We start from the raw sequence: 21896 nt of genomic DNA, 5'->3' as shown, positions 1-21896 counted from the left end.
TTAAGCCGAATGTTAGCTTACAGCTAACACACAGCTTAGCGTTAATAACATCTATTTCAATATCTAGTGCAACAGCCTTTTGAAAATTTAATTATTTACTAATTTTTTATTATTTTTATGATTTCTTTTTCTTTTTAAGTAACAGCATCCTCCATAAAGAGGATTCTAAATTCTAAAAGAACACATTTTATATGATGTCTGCTTTGGATACATTTTAATGATTACGTTCACAAGACAAAAAGAACTTCTCCTTGTTCGTGTTTTGGTTTTTAAAGCGTAACATTTATTGATACACTGGTTTGGCCTCGACATCAGCAACTCAGAGCAGAAAATGAAGGCATTCAACAGCAACCTCAGCTCTTTGGTTTTGGCTGACAGCCCGTATCTTGATAAAATCCAGACACATAAACACAGCCCCAAGGAGGTTTTTTTCCTGTTGTTAATATCGAGACTGACAGAAATTGTGTTTAACAGTGTTTTGTCTAAAAGATACGTGGGCGACAACATCTGTTGTTGATCTCCATCTCTATTTTAGTCACGTTTGTAGTGGACAATAGAATTTCACTTTGATGAACTGTGAGTGGAAAACTCACCAATAACACACCCGCAGTGTATCCTCTGTTTAGCACTTACCGCATATTTAAAGGAGAGATTGTACTCGCGGTCGTTTGCTCTGATTTTCCTTTCCAGCTCTGCAAAAGAAAAGACAAAAATGAAAACACAAAAAGCACGACCATAACTGATTTGTATTTAAATATGTTTTTGAACTGCGAGTTGATTTTTATCTTTTTCTGGCATGAAAAAAAAAAAAACTGTGTAGAAACTATAAATGCTATAAATTTGTGAAACGCAAATAGCAGTGATTTTTTTCCCCCCACTAGTATTTTGACTTGTCAACAATGCAATAGGGCCTTGTTTAATGATACACTGCTTTAGTGCCAAATTTAGAAATTCTTTCAAATTCAGTTATACAGTATAACTTGTTATAGAAAAACTAACTTTTATGCCCTCTTTTTTACCCCTGTTCCTTTTGTTATGATGAACGCCTGTAAAATTGGAGGCAGGTGCTTTGACTGACCTGAACCCCACTGGAACCTATTTTATGCTGAATTGGTGCTTTTGGTTGTGCAACACCAGTTCTGTCCTCATGCCATGGTTTGCAGCATTTTATAGCATCTCCTAATCTTTGCTAATTTAGGAGGGGAAAAATAGCAAACTGAATCTGTGAGCTGCATCGACCCAGTCTTCTGTATGCTTGTCAATAACCCAGCTTCCTTTGAGCCTGCCCCGAAGCCAAGCTAATTGAATAAACAGTCTCGGGACCTGTTTATCTGCCTCAATGACTCAATTAGGGTTCACCAGAACGATCTGCTGTAAAGCAAGTTCGACATAGCTGGGCTATTTTTGAGTTTGCTGGCTTGAGTATGCAATAGTAGTTATCAATTTCTTAGTAAATCCAGGCTTTCTGCTTCAGGCTGTGGGCACACTAATGTGCAATATTAATGTCTATATTCCACATTTGTCGGCACAGCCTACCACTTTGTGTCTTCCTTTTATATTTTATTTTCCCTTGCTGTAAGAGCTCTGTAACACCGAAATTTCTCATCCGTGGGATAATAAAGGTTTATTCTATTGTATTCTATTCTATGCCAAAGAAATTTCTTTGTACTGAAAACATGTATAGAAATTTATTAGTGAAAATGCATTTTAAAGTGAAACCTTCAACCTAACTCCAGTATCATTTGTGAGACTGAAATCTCTGGCTTTTGGCTTAACATACCTCACTAACCCGTTACTCTTGCTTCCCTGACACTAACAAAAACAATCCCAGGTCATCAGCTGAAGTTCTGGCGCTTTCACTTACTGCCAAGTTTTTCTCTGTTGATGAAATAAAGTTGCTGTCGAAATGTTGTCAAGCACCGTATATAAAACAACAATAATGTTTAGAACTCTAAATATTATTATTATTTAAACGCCATTATAAAAACACTAAATCTGCAGAGGAAGTTCTTCCAAAGCTTTAGGCTGAGACTGTTTTTCATTTTATTTTTTCAGAAATGTCAGTAGTGAAAATACAGACGGTAAATATTTTGGCGATCCGCTGATATTAATAAACTAAACCTGCTCAAACCTTACCCCTCTCTTTCTTCCTGACACAGTCCAGCCCAAAGAATGACATCTTCTTTTCCTCTTCTTCCTCCTCCTGCTATCTGCCCATCATACCGATCTGTTAAGATCAAGAGAAAACGTCATAATGTGGCTTAACAAAAGATACAAATGAGTCACTAATTATCTCCCTTACAGGGAAGTAAATTCACTCTCGAATATATTACTGCCTTTCTCCTGGAAACTAAGAGTTGAAACGTCAGTGCTGTTAAAGTAGGAATTGCTTCCAGCCGTCATTAGAGCATTTTCCCGTAATGTGCTCTATGAGGTAATCTTTCCTCAAAATGCCCTTTAAAAGGCATTTTGTTTCTTACCGGAAACAATTTTTAGGCCAGGGAGAAAAGGTTTAGACATCTAAATGGAAGGTGTGTTAGGAAATGGTTACGATATAGGGAAAAAAACTGAAAAAACACAGCTCTTAGGCTATCTAATGAAGGAAAAGACGTCTTTTTTGTGCCAAAACCCCTTGCTCTAGGTCTACATCAGGCCTCTTCATACGTTTCCCATGCTGGACAGCTTGACTCAGAGGGGACACTCCCCTCTTACGCCACAAATCCACTTCTTCTTTTCTCATTCAGGGCAGGAAGAGGGCAGAGCCAGGAGCAACATCTGGACATGGTATCTGTCTCCGCCAAGTGAGGAACACCATGTGTAGCTGTTAATGCCAAATGCCGAACCGAACCACATGGATTATGTAAGAGGATACGCAAATCTCTTTAAACCAGTAACTTGTCAAAATGGATTTAGTGCAAAATAAATAGACAAATTTTATATGCAACAAGAATGATATGTCATTACTAAATCATAGAAATTTATGTAGATTTAAAAAGGGTTTGCTGCTACGACAAAAAGGTGTTTGTAATTCTGGTGGGAGCACATGGCACAGTTTTAAACTCACTGAAAGAAAATTATTATTAGGAATTAATATTATTTAAGAATTTGATCAACAGCAAATGTGTAAAACTCTAATGTTTCAAAAAATTTAACATCCCAAATTGAATTGCAAACTTGTAAGAGAGACCCATGATTACAGAAGTCGAGATTATTACCTCTGCCAAAGAGCTGAGGTTAGGGTCGGTCGGTAGGGTTGGTAGGGTCGGTTAGTTGGTTGGGTTAGGGTATGGGTAAAACACTAGAGATTTTTCAATAAATTTAACATCCCAAATTGAATTGCAAATTTATAAGAGAGAATCATGATTACAGAAGTCAAGATTATTACCTAAGGGTTGATTGGTTGGTTGGTTTGAACTAGAGCCTTGGCCCGTCTCAGGAGTGATTAACTTTTAAAGTTTAGGTCAGGAGCTCTAGATCCAGATCTAGATCCAGGAAGGTTTGGAAAACTTTTATTACCTTGGCAAGGTAATGAAAAATTTTCCATCAAATCCTTAGAAATAAATATTAAATAAAAACAGTAACAAGAGCACAAAACTTAAATGGAATAGTATCGTATTTTGTATATATTCATTTTGTTTTCTTTGTTCTTTTGAAACATGCTTAAAAAGTTTATAATGCAGTAAAAATACAGCATTTTGGGGTCAACTTGAAAGAAAAACAGATGTGAAATGCAAAAGTTAGAACTGTGAAATCTGTAATGTGATATTTAGAGTCCCTTTTTGCAAGTATCGTGTCCCAAATTTTGCCAATACAAACAAATGCAATAGAACTTTAAGTGTGGTTTTAAAGACAAAAGTTTGACCTTATTTGACTTTAAAGAGGCAGTCATAGATCCAAAGTAGTGTGATATTTAGAACCCCCATTTATCATTTCCTGACATTCCCCGCTAACATTTTTTCTAAATATTGTTTGATGTGACATTTAAACTCTCAAAATGCTGAAACATTCTTAAAAAGACAGGATTTTAAACAAACAACTTGATGCAAGTTAAAAAAATGTTATGTGGAAACAGCTCATACAGTTGAAGGAACCATCATGTCAGTTACACAGGAAATTGTGCAACTTCATTTCTATAAGCAGCAGTAGGAATCATAGAGACAGTCATGATGACTGTTATCAGCTATCTCACAGCCTTGCTTATGGTAGAGCTGGTGTTTGTCAAAAGCAAGGCGGCATTTGCCAGGAAGGTTTTGCTTTTTCTCTCTTCTCAATGTGGGACTGCATTGCTGTGAGGATGTTGTGTTTTAATGCACCGAATAAGAAAAAATCTGCTAATGTTAAAAAGCAAATATACACCTTGTTGTGTAGTGTTGATGTGAGACAGCGACAAGACTGACACACCCACACATACGGCGCACAAAACATTTAGCAGGTTCAAGAAATGTGGTTATGAGAGAGAAGCAAGCGTGAGTGTCACAAAAGTAGTTGTGGTTTTTGAATCCCGCCTCTCAGCTTTGGTTGCCAGGGTGACGTCAGCATTGGAGCTATAAATATCAACCATATGAGTTTGTTGAAGAATGTGAGGAAAGTCTGGAAATACATACAGAACACACAAACACAGACACACACACACACAAAGACACTAATACAGTCGGGGTTGGGCAATTTAACATAACGAAATACAGTGATCACATGTTTTTATTTTCTTAGCTAACGTAACATAAAAAACATTTGTAAACTATTTATTCACTGAATATATGAAAAGTTAAGTAAAAAAAACATCCACTGGATACTTATGCAATGCATTGTGAAACATATTTTCATCTCCAAGCATCGCACGCTGACGCTTTGTTAGAGGCATCGCAACAAAAAGCATCAGACGTCCTTCGGCTTTGGTGATTCGTAGCATCGTGAGAAGCAATATTTGATGCTGTGAGCTAATGGTCTGTTTTAAGAAGCCAAGGCCTCAGTTTTCACACAGTTTTGGAGTTTTGTGTTCAGACTTTGTTTTAGGATACTTTTAATTTTGCTTTTGCTCGCTGGTTACAGTTACGTGCCTAAAGCGGCTCAGTGTTAGTGCAAAGCAGTCTGGGTTCATCTACTCCCCTTTAACAAGATTACCCTGCAGATTAATGTTGCACATTTTAATTGCGATGTCCTTAAAAATGTTCGTATGTGACAAGTCTCATGGCCCTGAGGTGATATCGATAAAACAGAATTATTCAAATGAGAGTGGGGTAGAAAGACGAAGTTAGACAATGAAACTATTTGGATGATCTTAAATCTGAATGTTTTCACATGAGGCTGTTTTTCCCACTCTACATTTGGATGGTCTCCTAGGCTGGTTAATTTGTCATCCATCTAAGACAAAAACATGGCTGATTTACTACTGGTAAATCCCTTTGCTCTCACTATGAAAATCTGGTCACTGCTGGTCTTCAGCGTCATTCAGCTGTCTCGAGTCTTGAGTCCCAGTGTCTGGCAAACTACCTCCATTAACTTGGACTGTAGCTCATGGTAATAGACCTTGTTCTGCTCTGTAGGTCCACTGCAACCCGGTGGATCACTCTAACCAGAACTTGATTCATTTTAGAAAGAGTAGTTGTGCCTCCTTTTACACACACAACCTTGCTACAACCACAAATGATATATCTAATTCTATGGAAAACATTGTGGGGCGGTACTCCAGCACCTAAATCTGAAAGGTCTGTTAATGCATACTTAGAGATATTTGCAAAATAACAACAAAACAGTGACATCCCACAGTCCGCCTAAACAAAGGCATTCTTCTTTCTTTAGGCAGTCTGGGACGGTTTAATCCAAGCTAAACTTGGTAGTTTATAGCAATGTGGTAATAATGCTCTGTAATGCAGTGGTACAGAGCAAGCTGTGGTTTTCATGGGAGATGTGAGGCACACCAAGGGTAGCAGACATTTATATTTTAGGTGATATTGATTAGATTCGCTCACTGAATTCTATCTGTTATTCTAGCTTTAGGGATATCTGCAGTTTTGGAAATCATCCATGTAGCTTGTGACATATCTGGTCATATCTTGTGGAAAACTCCACAAAGAGCAGCGAATCTCGGAATAGCAGCACAGGTGAATGGATCACAGCCTGTACACAAAGAACAAATTAAATATGTCACTTATTTATAAATAATTCTTTAACCCCACGGTGGACTGCTACGTTTGCCCAACTTCCAAATCCCACTTTAAACTCTGCTTATAATCTTTTTTTTTTTTTTAAGAAGAATTTGATAGGAAATTTTACGGTGGAAATGGTGCACTGAAGTAAAACTGGGTTTGACGCATTGCCCAACTAAAGTCAACAGAGCTTACTTGCTTTGTAATCAATGATAGATTACGAAACAACACTATCAGGACTCACTTTCACTGTGATAACAGACTAGTTTCGTTTGATGGAACAAGTGAGGTTTCTAAGGAAACTTATGTCATTATTTACACCAAAAAAAAAATACCAGGAAGCCAGAGTTTCTCCACGTGTGCAGCTGTGAGAAACACAAACACTTATGTACACTTATAATGTTCTCCCCTTAAATGTTCCAAAAGGTTGATTCTGCTCATCTGGATGTAACGTTTTCAGGGGGAGAAACATTTTGTCACCCATCCAAGTGACTTCTTCAGTCTCAGCTGACTGCAGGTTTCCCCAACCTTATAAAAAGTACATTTGCACAATAACTCAAACCAGCCTACTGAAGGAGCAAAGTCTGTGAGGTCTGAGAAATGTTTCTCCCACTGAAAACGCTACATCCAGATGAACAGAGTCAACGTTTTGGGATTTACTTACTTGGATGATTGAGCATGCATCAAGACCCCTTAAATGCTGGGAAACAAACCCCTCATTCATTCACTAAGTGACTCAGTTGAATAAAAAAAAAAATCAGCCTGTTCTGCAGACAAACACAGAAGTCATGTGGGTGACAGTGAGAGGCGTGTCCAGCCTGGTGAAAGAGGAAAAAAGTTTCATTTTATTCCTCTGCAGCCATCAGGACAACTTAGCAAGATTTAAAATGTCAAATAGCGTGGATTGTTCAAGTTTCTCTGATCCGTGCAATCGGTTTTGGCAGACTGTGACTTTGCAAGTTTTACTGCTGCTTTGACACACCACAAAGACCAAACTGATTCCACTGAATAAGTTATGGATGGTCTGAGAGATTTACCAGCTGTTTTAGCTTAGAATGTCGCTAAGGTCTGATAAATTACAACGTACAAGTACTGTTAACAAAATATAATTAAGGTTACTTGTACTCTGTAAACTGTTCATTTTTTAAGGATATTACTGCAGATTTTCTTCATCTAGGCACTGGGAAATGAGTCACAAGATAAATATAAGGGTTTCTCCAACTATACACACCTGTATTGAATTAGTGATAAGTTTAGAGTGAATTTTCTTGTGAATTATTTTTTATATTAACTTTTTCTGATCTTTAAAAGAGATCTGGCACCAGTATGATGTTTCATAAACTTTTTTTTTGTAGTGACGCATAATGTTTCTGTGTTATTGTGCAGCGATATCAGAAGCATATTCAAGAATTGCAAAGAGCTTCACTGGCATAAAAGTATAAAAACAAATTTTAAGTGTATTTTGGTCCAGACATTGACAGTATCAGCACAGGAGAATGTGTTTGTATCGTGTTTGCTTTTCATTTTCAGAGCAGACTTATCAGTATATCCTTATCCTGTGTTAGGTTATATGCAAAGAAACTTGTGCAGCCATCACTGCTGCACAAAAGTCTTTGCATTTAGTTTTGACTATGTCTTGTAAATTCTTAAAGAAAGGCCCAAAGGTTTTATATACACACCTCCTTTTTCCAGAGGAGCACAACATTTTCCTACGTTCACTTCTTATGTAATCACAGTTTCATGGAGATATTATAGTGGTTATAGTTTTGCAGAACATTTTTTAATGTAAGTTTGCAGATTTTCCATGTTTTTATGGATCCTGTGAAGCACCAGGCATCCACTTTTGTTATGTGTATTTTGTTATATGACACATAAACAAAACATTCTTTTGCGTTTAGTTATGTAATTCAACCTGCAGGCTCATAAAACATGCTGGAGTTGTGTAATCTCTTACTGTAAATATCACATGTTCACTCACTGATAAATCATATCAAGCACGAGAAGAGTCTGATAATTGCGTTTTATACAGTACAGTGCAGATATGGAAGCCAATAGTTTCCTGGTTGCTGAAATTTCAGGTACACGGGGGCATGGATTGCGAAAAGCTTAGCTATGAAGGCAAATTCTTACAAAACTGAATAACACAAATCAAGAACAAATCTTTCAAATCCTTTAAATATTCATTTGTCAACAAAGCCAACCAAAGAGTCGAAAAGTCAAACATCCTTAAAAACTACATTTCACATTGGAGTGGATGAAGACTTCCTCCAGTTATGGTACTTGTGCTGTTTTCATTTTGAGACACAAACTGCTTCACGTTGGGCTTTAAAACCAAAGTGGAAAAGCGATAAGTGGGTCAAGGGGAGACTGAATATAAACATACTGTGGTTTAAATAAAACCACTTTCACAGATGAATGCACTACTGTTTGTTTTTTTAATTATCTTCAACGTGCACACACACAGACACAAACACTCAAGAATCAATTACACTTAATCATCATTAACATAACTGCTACCTGCCTAATTTTAATCAGATCTTCCCACTAAAATCTTCCAACATAGATCATACATATATAACGCACAACAGATTTATGCATCTACAACACACAAACACACACATGCACACTTTCTCTGTGCAGTTCTCCTCTTTAAAGTGCAGCAAACACCATCATCGTGCAAACAAAGGTGTGTAAGAGTATCCAAGTTGTCAGAGTCACCTGTGGCCGGTCAGAGGTCACACAAATGAAAGGCTGTCTTGTCCAATCGGTGATCTCTGGTTTCTGAGCTGAACAGAGCTCTATTATCAAAACTGACTGCTTGATTGCAGCTGAAAGAAAGACTCTTTTCCTCTGTGTGCATGAATCCAAATTACAGAAAAGCTCCCTTTGTATTTGTCCAGTCTGAAAAAGGATGGTTTTCTACTACTTAAGGCTAACAAAGCAATCAAATGACTAATTACAAAAGAGACTTGTGGATTAACAAAGGTGGTGTCTTAGTTTAAAACTTCAAAACATGTTTTTTAAAGGTTAGAGGAAACCAAAGAATTCCCAAGATAACATACGTCAGGCTTAAAATGCATTTCCGCTTCACTGAAGCGCTGTGGTTATAATATTTATGTTAAATTTATAAAGCTTCAGTAAAAGCTCTCCAACAAGCTATCAACATATCACAAACATCAAATGTCAGTGCCATCCTGAAATAGACATCAACTCTGCACATGCAGATGAGAGCTGTTGCAAAACAGTTTCCATAGAAGAGCCAATCAGACGATGACCTGCAGTAACAGATAAGCCAATGAGCACAGCTGCTGTTTTTTCAGAGCCCTAAGCATGTTCCCTCTCTGTGTGTTTTGTCTAATGGCAAACAGAGCTTTGGATAAATGGGCCCTGTTTTCACTGTGGAGAAAAGGTGTGTGTAGAGAAGAAGGAAACATTTACAAAAGTTTCAGCAGTGGAAAACTCTTAATGGCTATTAAATGTTATCACAAGTTTAAGAGCTTCTCAGTCAAAGATTAAAGGAATATAATTGTTTGTCAGATGTTTTCTGTGTCTCACAGTAACGCACAAGGTAGACTTTGGTAGCAGTACGTCACACAACACTGCTGTTTAAAAAAGCTACAGCGTATCTAAAACAGAGACATTAAAGATTAAATGAAGAATGTTGGACTATTTTGCACTTTGTTCAACTCATTTACATCCAAACTCTTCTTAGCTTTATATACTAGTGTATCTATGTGGTTGAGACGTTTGCCTAATAAGAAGAGGATCCCAGCATCTGGTGTAAAAATCAGACAAAACAAAAGTGTGGAGTTATGCTATGAAGACCCCATGTGTATGAAGAAGATGTTGAAAGTAGCTGTTAGATTTATACACCAATAAGAAAAGAGTGTGCTTTTGGTTCAAATGCATCTCATTGCAAGAGTAACACTGACTGACGAAAAATGATGCGTTGGAAGTGACAGAGCCTTCTCATGAATATTATAATCCAGTGACACTTTGCCACACCAGTAGTTTGACAACACTGCATTATCTGACACACAATGATGTGTGAGATGCCTGAGCCTCTAATCGCCACATGTTAGTGGTTTCATTTTAACACAGTAAAAAAAGTGAAACAAAAAAACCCAGCAGACTTTTGATGAGACTGGAGTTCAGCTCTTGTTCTTGGTTATGTTTTGCTTTCACTCACTGTTTTACTCTAGTGACTTCCTACCTGATTATGTTTAGGGATGGGAAAAGCTCACAGATCAAAAGATGAAACAAATAATGCTTAAAGCATACCTACACATCATAGGAGCAGGATGCACAGAAAAACTTTTGGATTGTTTTCTGGGGGAAGACTAGTTTGCTTCCTACACTGGACGAATTCAGACTTAGTAAAGACACAAAATGAGTCTGTTGGTTTCTCATAACTGATGCAATTGTTTTTGGGTGTTTGCGGTTATTTTTTTTCCCACCTATGTATTTTTTATCAGTCGTCTCTCTGACGTTGTTTTTGATTCTTGTCTTCTTATGTTTTACTGCTTTTTGTCTCTTTGTGGTTATTTAAACCTTTGAAATGACAGCAGAGATAAGAGATGCAGTCATTTCCCACCTACTATATTTGTAGTAGCTTTGGTGTCATCGTGTTCAGTTTGCATATCGTTTTACTCTGAGCTCTGTGACTTTGTGACTTATAATCTCAGAATGATTAACAGAAAAACTGAAATTTTTCATTGGTGATCCTGGTTTTCAGGGGTCAGCATTCCCAAACCTCCACCCTAGGTTTTCTGCTGTGTCTCTATCAGCAAGTACTTGTGTTATCTGGCTTTTTGCTAATAATAGCTGCCCTACAGTCTGAATGTTTCAGTACACTTTAGCCTTTTGAGGTAAGTAGAGCTGCAACATATAATTGAGTCAAAAATTAGTCAATCACCTAAAACTATTTGGGGGATTAGGAAATTATGTCTGTCTTCTTCTGTTTAGCTTTCATTGTATTCATTCGTTTATTCAGTGGGTATATTGGTTGGTAGGTAACTTCAGTAGATAGGCATTTTCACGCCATGGTAATACTCTGGATGGCATTAACTCGGCCTCCGTTAACATCATGAGGAATCTCAGAGACATTTTTGACCAGGACATGTCCTTCAGTGTGCATATTAAACAAATATTCATTCCATTTGTGCAATATTGCTGAAATTAGAAGCATCCTGCCTCAAAGTGATGCTGAAAAACTAGTTCATGCATTTATTACTATTACTATTATCAGGATGTCCTAAAAACTCCTGAAAAGCCTTTAGTTAATTCAAAATACTGCAGTGAGAGTACTGACAGAGACAAGAAAGAGACAGCATATTTCTCCTACACTGACTTATCTTCATTGGTTTCCTGTTAAATTCAGAATCAAATTTAATTTTATTGAATAAGCAGAAGCCATCTCATCTTAAAGACCTCATAGTACCATATCGCCCCAATAGAGCACTTCGCTCTCAGACTGCTGGTTTACTAGTGATTCCTGGAGTATTTAAAAGTAGAATGGGAGGCAGAGCCTCAGGCTCCTCTGTTTTCATTTGGAGACAGACACAGTCGCTACTTTTACGATTAGGCTTAAAACTTTCCTTTTTGGCGACCCTGAATCCTCCCTTAGTTACACTACAATAGGTCTCTTGTTCACTAACCTTTTTATGTGTTTATCCACCACTCTGCATTTAATCATTATTTATTATTCATCTCTGGCTCTCTTCCACAGTGTGTCTTCGTACCGTCTTCCTCCCCTAACCCCAACCAATCACAGCAAATGGCCGCCCCTCCCTGAGCCTGATTCTGCCAGCTCAAGAGTTGGGAGGTCGCTTTGTAATCGGAAGGTTGTTGGTTCGAGCCCCGGCTTGGACAGTCTCGGTCGTTGTGTCCTTGGCCAAGACCCTTCACCCGTTGCCTACTGGTGGTGGTCAGAGGGCCCGGTGGCGTCAGTGTCCGGCAGCCTCGCCTCTGTCAGTGTGCCCCAGGGTGGCTGTGGCTACAATGTAGCTTGCCATTACTAGTCCTTAGGGACTAGTAAAGCACTATACAAATACAGGCCATTTACCATTTAAAAGGGCATTTTTCCTTTCCAGCGTCGCTCAAGAGCTTTCTTCATTTTTTTGTATTATTGCCAGGTCTTTTCCTTACTATATAAAGCACCTTGAGGCAACTGTTGTCGTGATTTGGCACTATACAAACAAAATTTTATTGAATTGAAGTAAAGCGCTTTACCAAAGCAGAACTATACAGTGTCAACTACGCTGTGCAGTCCCATGAAAAACAAAGTACACCCTTACTACTTCTACAGGCATTAAGAGGGGAAGTAGCAGCCAGGTGCTGTTAATAAAATGCACTTGATTAACTGATCATCAGCCAGTGCGCACACTTCTATAACAGCCATGTTGGAGAAAGCCAAACACAGGATATAAACAAAAACCCACACTGCAAAGCACGGTGGTGCAGGGGTGTTAATGTGTGCTTGTTCTGTAGCCACAGGACCAGTTATTTGACGCAACTGTGAACTTCTCTGCACACCAAAGTATTCTAAAGTCAAATGTGAGATGTGATTTACATTTTTAGGAATTCGACCTTCTCTCTGTTTTCTTATTCTGTTCTTATGGCTAGAAGGAAAGGCTCCATAGTATTATGTTTTGTCTTTATAAAACCCTCTGTGTTAAGATTTACTCATCTGTACAAGTTGTCATTTGCGTGGAATGTTCTGAGTGCATTCTGTGGCCATGGTTGGTAGATAACTTTGTTATTCTTTGTCAAATACCAGTAGTGCTGCTGTACTCTGTATTGTTATTTGACCCCTTTGCAAAGGTAAATTATAACCTTACAAAGACAAGCCAACTGGTTTCAGCAGATGCCGCCCACCCTGAGCCTGGATCTGCCGAAGGTTTCTTCCTGTTAAAAGGGACTTTTTCCTTCCCACTGTTACCAAAGTGCTTGGTCATAGGGAGTCATATGATTGTTGGGTTTTTCCTCTGTATATATTGTAGTGTCTACGTTACAATATAAAGCGCCTTGAGGCGATTGTTGTTGTGATTTGGTGCTGTATAAATAAAATGAATTAAATTGAACGTATTTCTCTAGATGGACATATCAGATTTTAAACAGCAAAATCTTTTCCAAAATTATGTCATGCAACAGGGCAACGATCTCACCCCGGCAAATCTACAACGGAATGACTGAAAATGAAAGGAATCGGGGTGTTGCAATGGCCTACTAACAACCCAGACCTCAGACCTCGAAAAGCTGTGGGATGTCAAGAGAACCCTCAATGAACTGAAAGAAGAGTGTGGCAAATTTCCTCCGCACAAATAAGAGCCTCATAAAGTCAGACAGAAAACAATTAAAGTGGGTGCCAGTGGTCGTGTATTTAAGGGTTGTAAAGTTAAGGAAGCAATGTATAAATCCAGCCTGATGTTACGCTACACACGAATGATCTTACCCTAGGGTGAACAATAGTGCTTATTAATTTAGCCCACTACAAGTAAGACAAGCCGGTAAAAGATGACTATAAGCCAAATCAGATAAATTCTGAATAAGTCTTAAAGACCAACACCCTTTCATGCTTCTACACACACTGACAGAGACTGTTATTTTAATCTTTCACTCGTGAAGTTTTTAACAAAGTGATTCAACAAAGAAAACATTTGTGTATTTTTGAGAAGCCAGTCACCTCACAGTGTTTCACACTGGTCATAAAAACCAGGAGATATCAAGAGATTTATCAAAATAAAGAGATGAAGTAGTGATAAAACAATAAGAATTCTAAAATGATTATCAATCTTTTTTCCCCACTCTCACTTTATATCTGCAGGAATCAGCAAGGTTTTTGGTGATTCAATTCTGAACAGTACATTTGAACCCACTTCCTGACAGAATGAAACCAAAAAATGCTCATTAAAATGTATCTAGATCATTGAGTACAGCAGTTTGTAAAACTTTCACTCGGGCTCTGGATGTCACCTGGCCGCAGTTAAACCACAGGTTCAGTGAAACTGACACTGAGTTTGATGACTCTGACGCACGGTGGTCTGGATGGAGTTGTAGAAAACTATTGTTTGCTGAGTGCATTCAAACTGCTGCAGACAACTCCTAGGGAAAGTGTGAAATTGCTGTTCTTGTATGTATCAGAATTAGCAGGACTTTTGGTTACGAGTCTGAGTTGTTGAGTGACAAATATTGACCGACTGACCAGCCAAATACAGCATTCACATTCATTTATAGTTTCATTTACAACGAAAGAGTAAAGAAACTACACAGTGAGTGAAATTAAGTGATCCCCTGCTGAATTTGTAAGAGAAATGAACAATTTTTATGGCAGCTTATGTTAACATCTTAGGAGAGATTTTGGCCCAATAAGACCTCGAGGTGCCGCAAGATTTCAGTCCATTACAGCATATTGTGTTGCTAATGGTGTTTTTGACTTCTGGTCCCAGCTGGCTTTAGATCTTTCACAAGCTGCTTTTGTGTAGGTTTGGATTGATTCACCACTTCCACGTGGAAGTGCTCTTGTAACGTATTTTAGCTTCTAAAAATCAGTTATGTTTCTGTGGAACAGCTTGTTCCAAAAACTTTAGTAATAAAGTTCTTTAGCCCTTTGTTACCTGCATTTCCATCGTGAGCTGAAGCCCCGTGAAGATTAAAGACATGAAATAGCTGATCTTTTAAAAAACGCTAATCTTTTTGGTATTTTATTCATGCAGCAATACAGAACTATTATGGCCAGAGGAAAAAATAATGTAAATGTTAAAACACTTGGGGAAACCACTACCATAGTGGAAACATTTAGCAATCTCTCGCTTAAATTTCCCTTAGATGCTTATTCCTTAGCTGCAAATGTTAGCTGCAAATGTCTACGAGGGCAAGCGAAACCACAAGTAACCAGACACGTGGAAATAACTGTTGGAAAGATTCACCATTGTAAATATCCAACACCAGCAGATGCATTTCTACTGTAGAAAGCTGTGCATGGTGAGATGGCATGAAGTGTTTAATTGAATGAAATCCATCCATCCATCCTCTTCTGCTTATCCAATTCAGGGTTGCGGGGGGGCTGGAGCCTATCCCAGCTTAGGGCGAGAGCCGCGGTACACCAGTCTGTTGCAGGGCTATTGAATAAAATATATGACCTAAAAAAGTTTTTAAAAAATAAAGAAAATGCATTTTTATACGATTTTACTATTAATATGTTTTAATAATAGGTTGTGTATTTAATTATCTAGGCTGTATTTTAATTATTTTTTAAAGAAAAGGGAAAAAAAGGAACCAGAAGATGCTGAACCAAGATCAACTTCTTGGGTGGTGGCTATTGCACTGTTTCCCTGCAACCAAACCACAAACATCTTATCTGAAGATATTGGTGTCTGCAAATTCTGAGAAAATAATAACAATAACGTCAACTTTAAACATAGCGAATACTAGAAAATAGCACCTTAACAGTTTTATTTACAAGTCATTTCAATATGGGATATAGAACTTTGTTAGTGTTGCTACACAAAAAAAAAACCTAACTTTTTTTTTTGTTTTTTACCTGAATTAAAATCCTGTATTTTAATTCTGGAACAGTTCCTTTTTGCAAATAGAATTAATTGTACAGTGCAGCCTGAGTCGGTTCCTGGCTATTGTTTGTTAATTTCCCACTTATCTGATTTCTTTGTTCCTCGTAACGTCAGTCACGATGTGGTCAACGGACCAAAAAAAAAAAAAAAAAGAGAAAATTCAGTATAACCGGGAAATAGGTTGAATAAACAAATAACAAACTGGGTTATATGTTGGTTTGTTCAAGGTTCCTGTCAGTTAATGATTAACATCACTCTGCTCAGTAGCTCTGCATGAATCTGTGATCACATTCTCATGACTGAAAACGATCACATCTCTCTGACTTACATTTTTTCTTTTTAAAAATACAAAAAACCTTTAAACAACATCCCTCCATCTTGAGACAACGATGCCTTTAAAAGCCTTAAAAAACTGAACAGATTTGTTGCTTGTTATTTGGATAGAGGTGCATTTACAATGCAAGCGTAAGCAGTGACCTGAAAAAGACCCACTGGTGACAGACATTAACAAAGCAAGAATGGGAAAGTGTTATGACATAAGGACACAATACAGTATCTGTGCTTTGAGCCCCGAGAGCTGCACCAAAAGACCCAAACAATTAACCTCTGAATTATTCACCTGACCTCTCAGGCCACCGAGCCACTCCCCATCTCCTCTTACATGATAAAACACTGACATTATGACTGACCTTTTAAACCTGATAAGATTCTCATTGTACCATAAAGACTCAGATGTTTTAACATTAAAGACCTTCAACATGTGATAAAATGGATTTTCATGCATGATAAATGCATTTGCGTAAGGCTGGACATTACTGAGACCTCACGTGACCTCAGTCAAAGTTTAGTCGGGGCAGCTGACGTTCAATCACAAGTTTCACATCTCGTAGCATTTTCTGATTAACCAAACAGCTTCAGTTTTCTCTTCACACAGAATCAGTTTGTAAAGGTTTTTTTTTTTAAATCACACTTCTGTTCATGACCAGCTTGACTAACTATGTTTTGACACCGATTGCTAGCATCATCAGACTGTTTATAGACACACTTCTTTGGCTCAGACAGAAATTTTTTCAGCAACTTCTAAACCTTTCGTGAAATGTTTCAGCAACATTTTCTCGTCACTGTGTCAAATATAGACTTTATCCAACACTTTCATACATCATATATTAACAAAACTCACCAAAGCTTCAGATCGTCTTTGTTGATATTCACATGTTCTCATAAAAGTTGTTAAATCGGGCGACTGTGAGGTGGTAATGGCGGGGATGTGATGCAATTTAACGTTGCACGCAACATTAATGCTAATTGCTCATTTGTTTTGGGGGAACAGAGAGCACAGCAGACCTGATTTTGTGCACGCACACAGGAGTACGAAAAGAGCGAAAGATGGAGAGTTTATTTTCCACTTCATTATAATGAGAAAAATGTATTGATACCAACAGGAAAGCATCGACTAATACTTAACCTTGTTTACACACAGCAGTGAATGATTAAGCCTACTTTGCTAAGTAGGGTATCAAAAGATAACACAAATAAAACAGTATGAAACTATAACTTCTGCATGTTCCTTTTTTAAATGTTTTTTATAGTTTTTTCAATATGTTTTATATGTAAAAACAGTTCGCATGAACAGTGGACCAGCAAGGGAGTCATCTTAAGCCGAGCATGCCACAAGACAGTTGCAAATATTAGCGTGTCAGCACCGTGTATTTGAAAACAGACAAACAACATTACATCTCTTTATCATCAGCATTTAGCTAAACTACAGAGTCACGTATTCATGCCATCTTTCCTGTTTCACACTTGAGTCAAAATTGTTATTAGCACCAGAATTAATGGGCTCACTGTGGCCCTCTGGATTTTCATCTCTAATAAAAAGATGGAGCAAACAAAGCATTGTTGTAGTCTCGTGACATCTGTGTAAGTGAAGAGAGACACTGAATAAAGCCTGCGCCCACTCACTCATTCAAAGAAGACTAGAGTTAGGACATAAACTAAACGCACTTAACTTGGTTACATAAGTAAATTGCAATATAACTGCAACTACAGATGGATTTGGCAACCGGTATGAAAAGAGTAAACATTTAGAATCTGTGACAATTTTTAAGTGGCCAGTCGGAGGATGAACCCGGGGGTTACAAAATAGGCCTGATAATACAGAAGTAGATGTGAAATTAACCTTAAGTCTCACCACGTGTATGACCTTAACAAATCCTTTCCCAATGAAGTAGGGCTGCACGATTAATCGTTAGAAAATCGCGATCTCGATTCATACTTATGTGCGATCTCATTTCCAAATGACAACGATTAAAAAAAAAAAAAAAAAAGACGACGACGATTGTACCGCATTTTGATCCGGGACGTAATCTGCATGAAAACAAGCGCTCACTCTTACTGCTCAGCAAATGACAAGGGCGGAGCCTTATACCACGTGATACAGAAGCTGTGCCGTGTGATGCTAAAATTAGCAGGGAAAAAACAACGGAGAGCACGTCAGGGATGACGAGAAAGTGACAGGAGAAAATCCGTCCCGGTCAACCACCCAAATATCAATAACGGGAACCTTATACAGCGCTTCCCTATACCCGTCGAACTTCCGCAGGCACAAAGAAATTACGGAGGCTATTACTTATCACCTGACCAAACACTGGCTCCCATCAACACTGTGCAAAACGAGGGATTTAGGAAAATGACCAACACCCTAGACAAACGCTACACAGTGCTGTCCCGCAACTATTTTTCTATTGTTGCACTACCTGCTCTATACACGCAGTGTCGAGCAACGGTGGAGACGGAATTTCAAGCAGTACAACATTTTGCGGCAACAACAAAACGTGAGACATTTGTTGTTTTTATGCTTATTTATTGTTTTTATGTTCAGTTTCAACTGTTACGAAGTTGATGTGCAGTTAATAAGTGCAATAAATATTTATACTGGAAAAGAAAATCGTGAGAGAATCGTGATCTCAATTCTAAGCCAAAAAATCGTGATTCTCATTTTATGCAAAATCGTGCAGCCCTACAATGAAGTCTTATTTGATACAAACTGATGTTTGGTTTGTGATTAGTGGTTTCATGGAGAGCAAAATAAACAATAAAGCCTGATATGCTTTAAAAGTGTGATCATCTTGTGACTGATAGTCATCTCTCTTTTCAAAACACCAAGATGACTTTGACTAAAATACTTAGTTCAGAACATTGGGTCAGATAACTGAGGCCAATGCAGAAGACCTTAAACCTGTTTCTTTATCTGAACGCCAGCAGCTGGTGATAGCTGTTGTTGCAAAAACACTTCCAGCCCAATAAAAAGTCTATGAGAAAACGTCTTTCTGTCTTGAAATCCATAAATACTTTCCTGTTAAGTTTATGGGCTCTGTCACTCATTTTTGGCCACAATGTATAAAACAATAATAATATCCATCCATCCATCCATCTTCTTTCACTTATCTGGGGCCGGGTCGCGGGGGCAGCAGCCCGAGCAGAGAAGCCCAGACATCCCTCTCCCCAGCCACCTCCTCCAGCTTGTCCGGGGGAACACCGAGGCTTTCCCAGGCCAGCAGAGTGATATAATCTCTCTAGCGTGTCCTGAATCTGCCCCGGGGCCTCCTCTCAGTAGGAGATGCCCGGAACACCTCACCTAGGAGGCGCCCAGGAGGCATCCTTGTCAGATGCCCGAACCACCTCCACTGGCTCCTTTCGATGTGGAGGAGCAGCGGCTCTACTCTGAGCCCCTCCCGGATGGAGAAACTTCTCAGAAATTCTGCCCATAAAATTATGAACAGAATTAGTGACAAAGGGCAGTCCTGGCGGAGCCCATTACCCACCGGGAACAAGTCCAGACAGTATGGGGTATGGGGTCCAGACACCCCATACTCCCCATAATAATATGTCCATCTTTTAAATCTTTGTACTACTGTGTTAGCTGTGGTATACTATGAAACCAGCTCATTGGATAACAGCTTGTCAATCACAATTCGTTAGCCAATGAGCGTGCAATTTGACAGTCAGGCCCATCCTTCTTTGTCACATTTTTTGGGTAACCAATGGCAGCCTTCAAAGATGTCAAAAACCAGTGGATAACATCGCACTAACTACATCCATCTTTTACACCATTTATGGTTTGAAATCAAAATAAAGGCGACACCGACCATTGAACTGAGAAATCAGCCTGTTTTATTCAAACAAATTTAGAAAGAGGCAGCGAGCTTGCCTCATGCTGAGTGCTGATCAAAGCTTTTTTTAAGTTTCCTTTCCATGTAAGTGGTTACACCCTAAAACATCAGGCAAGCTTACTGTTCAGTGTTGAAAAGTGTTTAAATGCTTTCGTTTTTATCTTGTATGCAGTATCAATCAAAACCACACTTTAGTTTATCTTCATTCAAAAACTGAGACAGGATGGCTGAAATCTAGACAATCCAACAGTCTATTTCTAAACCAACACAACAGTCCTGGTACAATGTAAACAAAATGTTAATGTGCCTGCTGTAAAAACTCCTTTTTAGTTGTTTGTTTTTTAAATGGGAACTCCATCTATTGAGCCAAATGTTGTTAATTTGGCCTTGCAGTTGTTGAGATGTTTCTGGGTGAATTTGGGAGATTCAGGTGGTAATTTATAGGGCTTAACGTCCAGTTACTTTTTTGCTACGCCTCTGTGTTTTGAACATACACCTCCTCAAAGTCACAATTAACACTTTAAACACCTCAGTGTTTGGCTGGGAATAGAAAAGTAATGCTTCTGCACCGTAAACACAGGATGACTTCCTCGCAGTCTTCCGCTGTAGATGATGAAGAAATTACTCATCACTGACATCAGTGCCAAACCGCAAAATGCGCTGACAGACAATGTACAGCCATATCTTCTCAAATTATCAGTGTCACTACAGTTCCCAAGAACAAGAAACAATTCTTATTATACCAGGTGGTTTCTTTCTGAAACCAAAGAGGACTAAACTCGGAATCTGACAGCTGAGCAGTGCTGCGTGCTCAGACACCGTCTACAAAACAACAAACACACTCTTACGAGGAGCGCGCTGATAGAAAGTTGCCTCCTGAAACAATTTTCGGAAACATCTTTTTGCTAAACCGACACAACACAGAAGTAACCCATTGTTGTGGAAGCTTCACGATGACTGCTACTGCAGTGAGGAGAGGAAAAGAAAGCGAAGCCGATATTTTCCCTTTCGACACCCAAGAATGCCAAACTTTCCTCTTCCACCAAAATCTTTCCGTTACTTTTTTTGGGTTGCTTTTCCCTGGAGAGCGCAAAGGCAGGAAAGGCAGTGGAGGGACAGCTCTCGCCTGTTCACTGCAGCTTCCCGTTCAGCTATCTCGCCTTTCTTCTCCATCTCTTCCCCCAACTTCATCTCGACACTCCCCCACCCTCCAGCGTCTCCTTGACTCCCAGACAAGGTCAGCAATACTTGAGCAGCGACGCGGTACTTACCGTGCGTCCTGGCTTGGTGGAGGTGCAGTCTGAGCTGTGGCTTCCCTGCCTCTTCGACAGTGAAAAGTATCCCAACTACGTGAAGGATTGAGAGCTAATGTTTTCCTCCTGTCCACCAACTCGCTCCTGCCTCATTCCCCTCCTTCTCGTACGCTCTCCCCTCCTCTACTTCCTCCTCCCTCCGTCTCCATACACTCCTCTGCGAGGGCGCACTGTTTATTCGCTCAGATTCAACTCACCAAAACAAATTACTATGACAGAAAGTTCTGAACGGAGAAGAGGCAAAGCAGTAGACTGGTCACGTTGTGTGAAAATTTAGTCAATCGTTGTGGCCCAATTGTGACCTCTAGTTGGCGAGCCTGAAACAAAACTTTTAAAAAGAAAACAGGATACCGGTTTCCTAAAAACCCACTTCTTCTAGAGGCAAAGGCCATTTAATGGTTTTCTATATGAATCTATAGGCAGCAAAACGGTGTTACACCCCCGAATAAGGGCTAAGGGACCAGGAACCAGGAAAAGAAAAAGCCAAAACACAGTAAAGTGTAAAACAATAAAGTTTTATTGACAATGACTCAACTACTCAAAGAAACACACCGCTATTTCAACCAAACAAGAGAACCACAACCTAAAATATCCTGCTAAAAAAAGGAAATGATTCTCCAACTAAAAGGGAAACAGTCCTGCTGCAAGAAGAGACTAGCTATTCACTATGCTTGTGTAGTCATCCAGGTCATGGTT

General features: G+C 38.8%; 1 protein-coding gene across 1 annotated transcript in view; it reads right to left on the bottom strand.

The window, feature by feature from the left end:
* The window catches only part of LOC146376642 (phospholipid-transporting ATPase ID-like), a 50183-nt gene extending 28735 nt beyond the window's left edge, over positions 1–21448 (bottom strand). Inside the window, exons 1-3 of the mRNA XM_084945699.1 lie at positions 21159–21448; positions 2137–2227; positions 634–692 (exon numbers count right to left, since the gene is read on the bottom strand). Coding sequence (XP_084801825.1) covers positions 634–692; positions 2137–2179 — 102 coding nt within the window. The 5' untranslated portion in view covers positions 2180–2227; positions 21159–21448. The remainder of the gene's footprint in view (positions 1–633; positions 693–2136; positions 2228–21158) is intronic.
* Between the last annotated feature and the right edge of the window lie 448 nt (positions 21449–21896).

The sequence above is a fragment of the Perissodus microlepis genome, chromosome 12, assembly GCF_051167445.1.
Source record: "Perissodus microlepis isolate ML-2025 ecotype Zambia chromosome 12, ASM5116744v1, whole genome shotgun sequence".
Taxonomy (NCBI): Eukaryota; Metazoa; Chordata; class Actinopteri; order Cichliformes; family Cichlidae; genus Perissodus; species Perissodus microlepis.
This window is presented reverse-complemented; position numbering and strand designations above follow the sequence as displayed.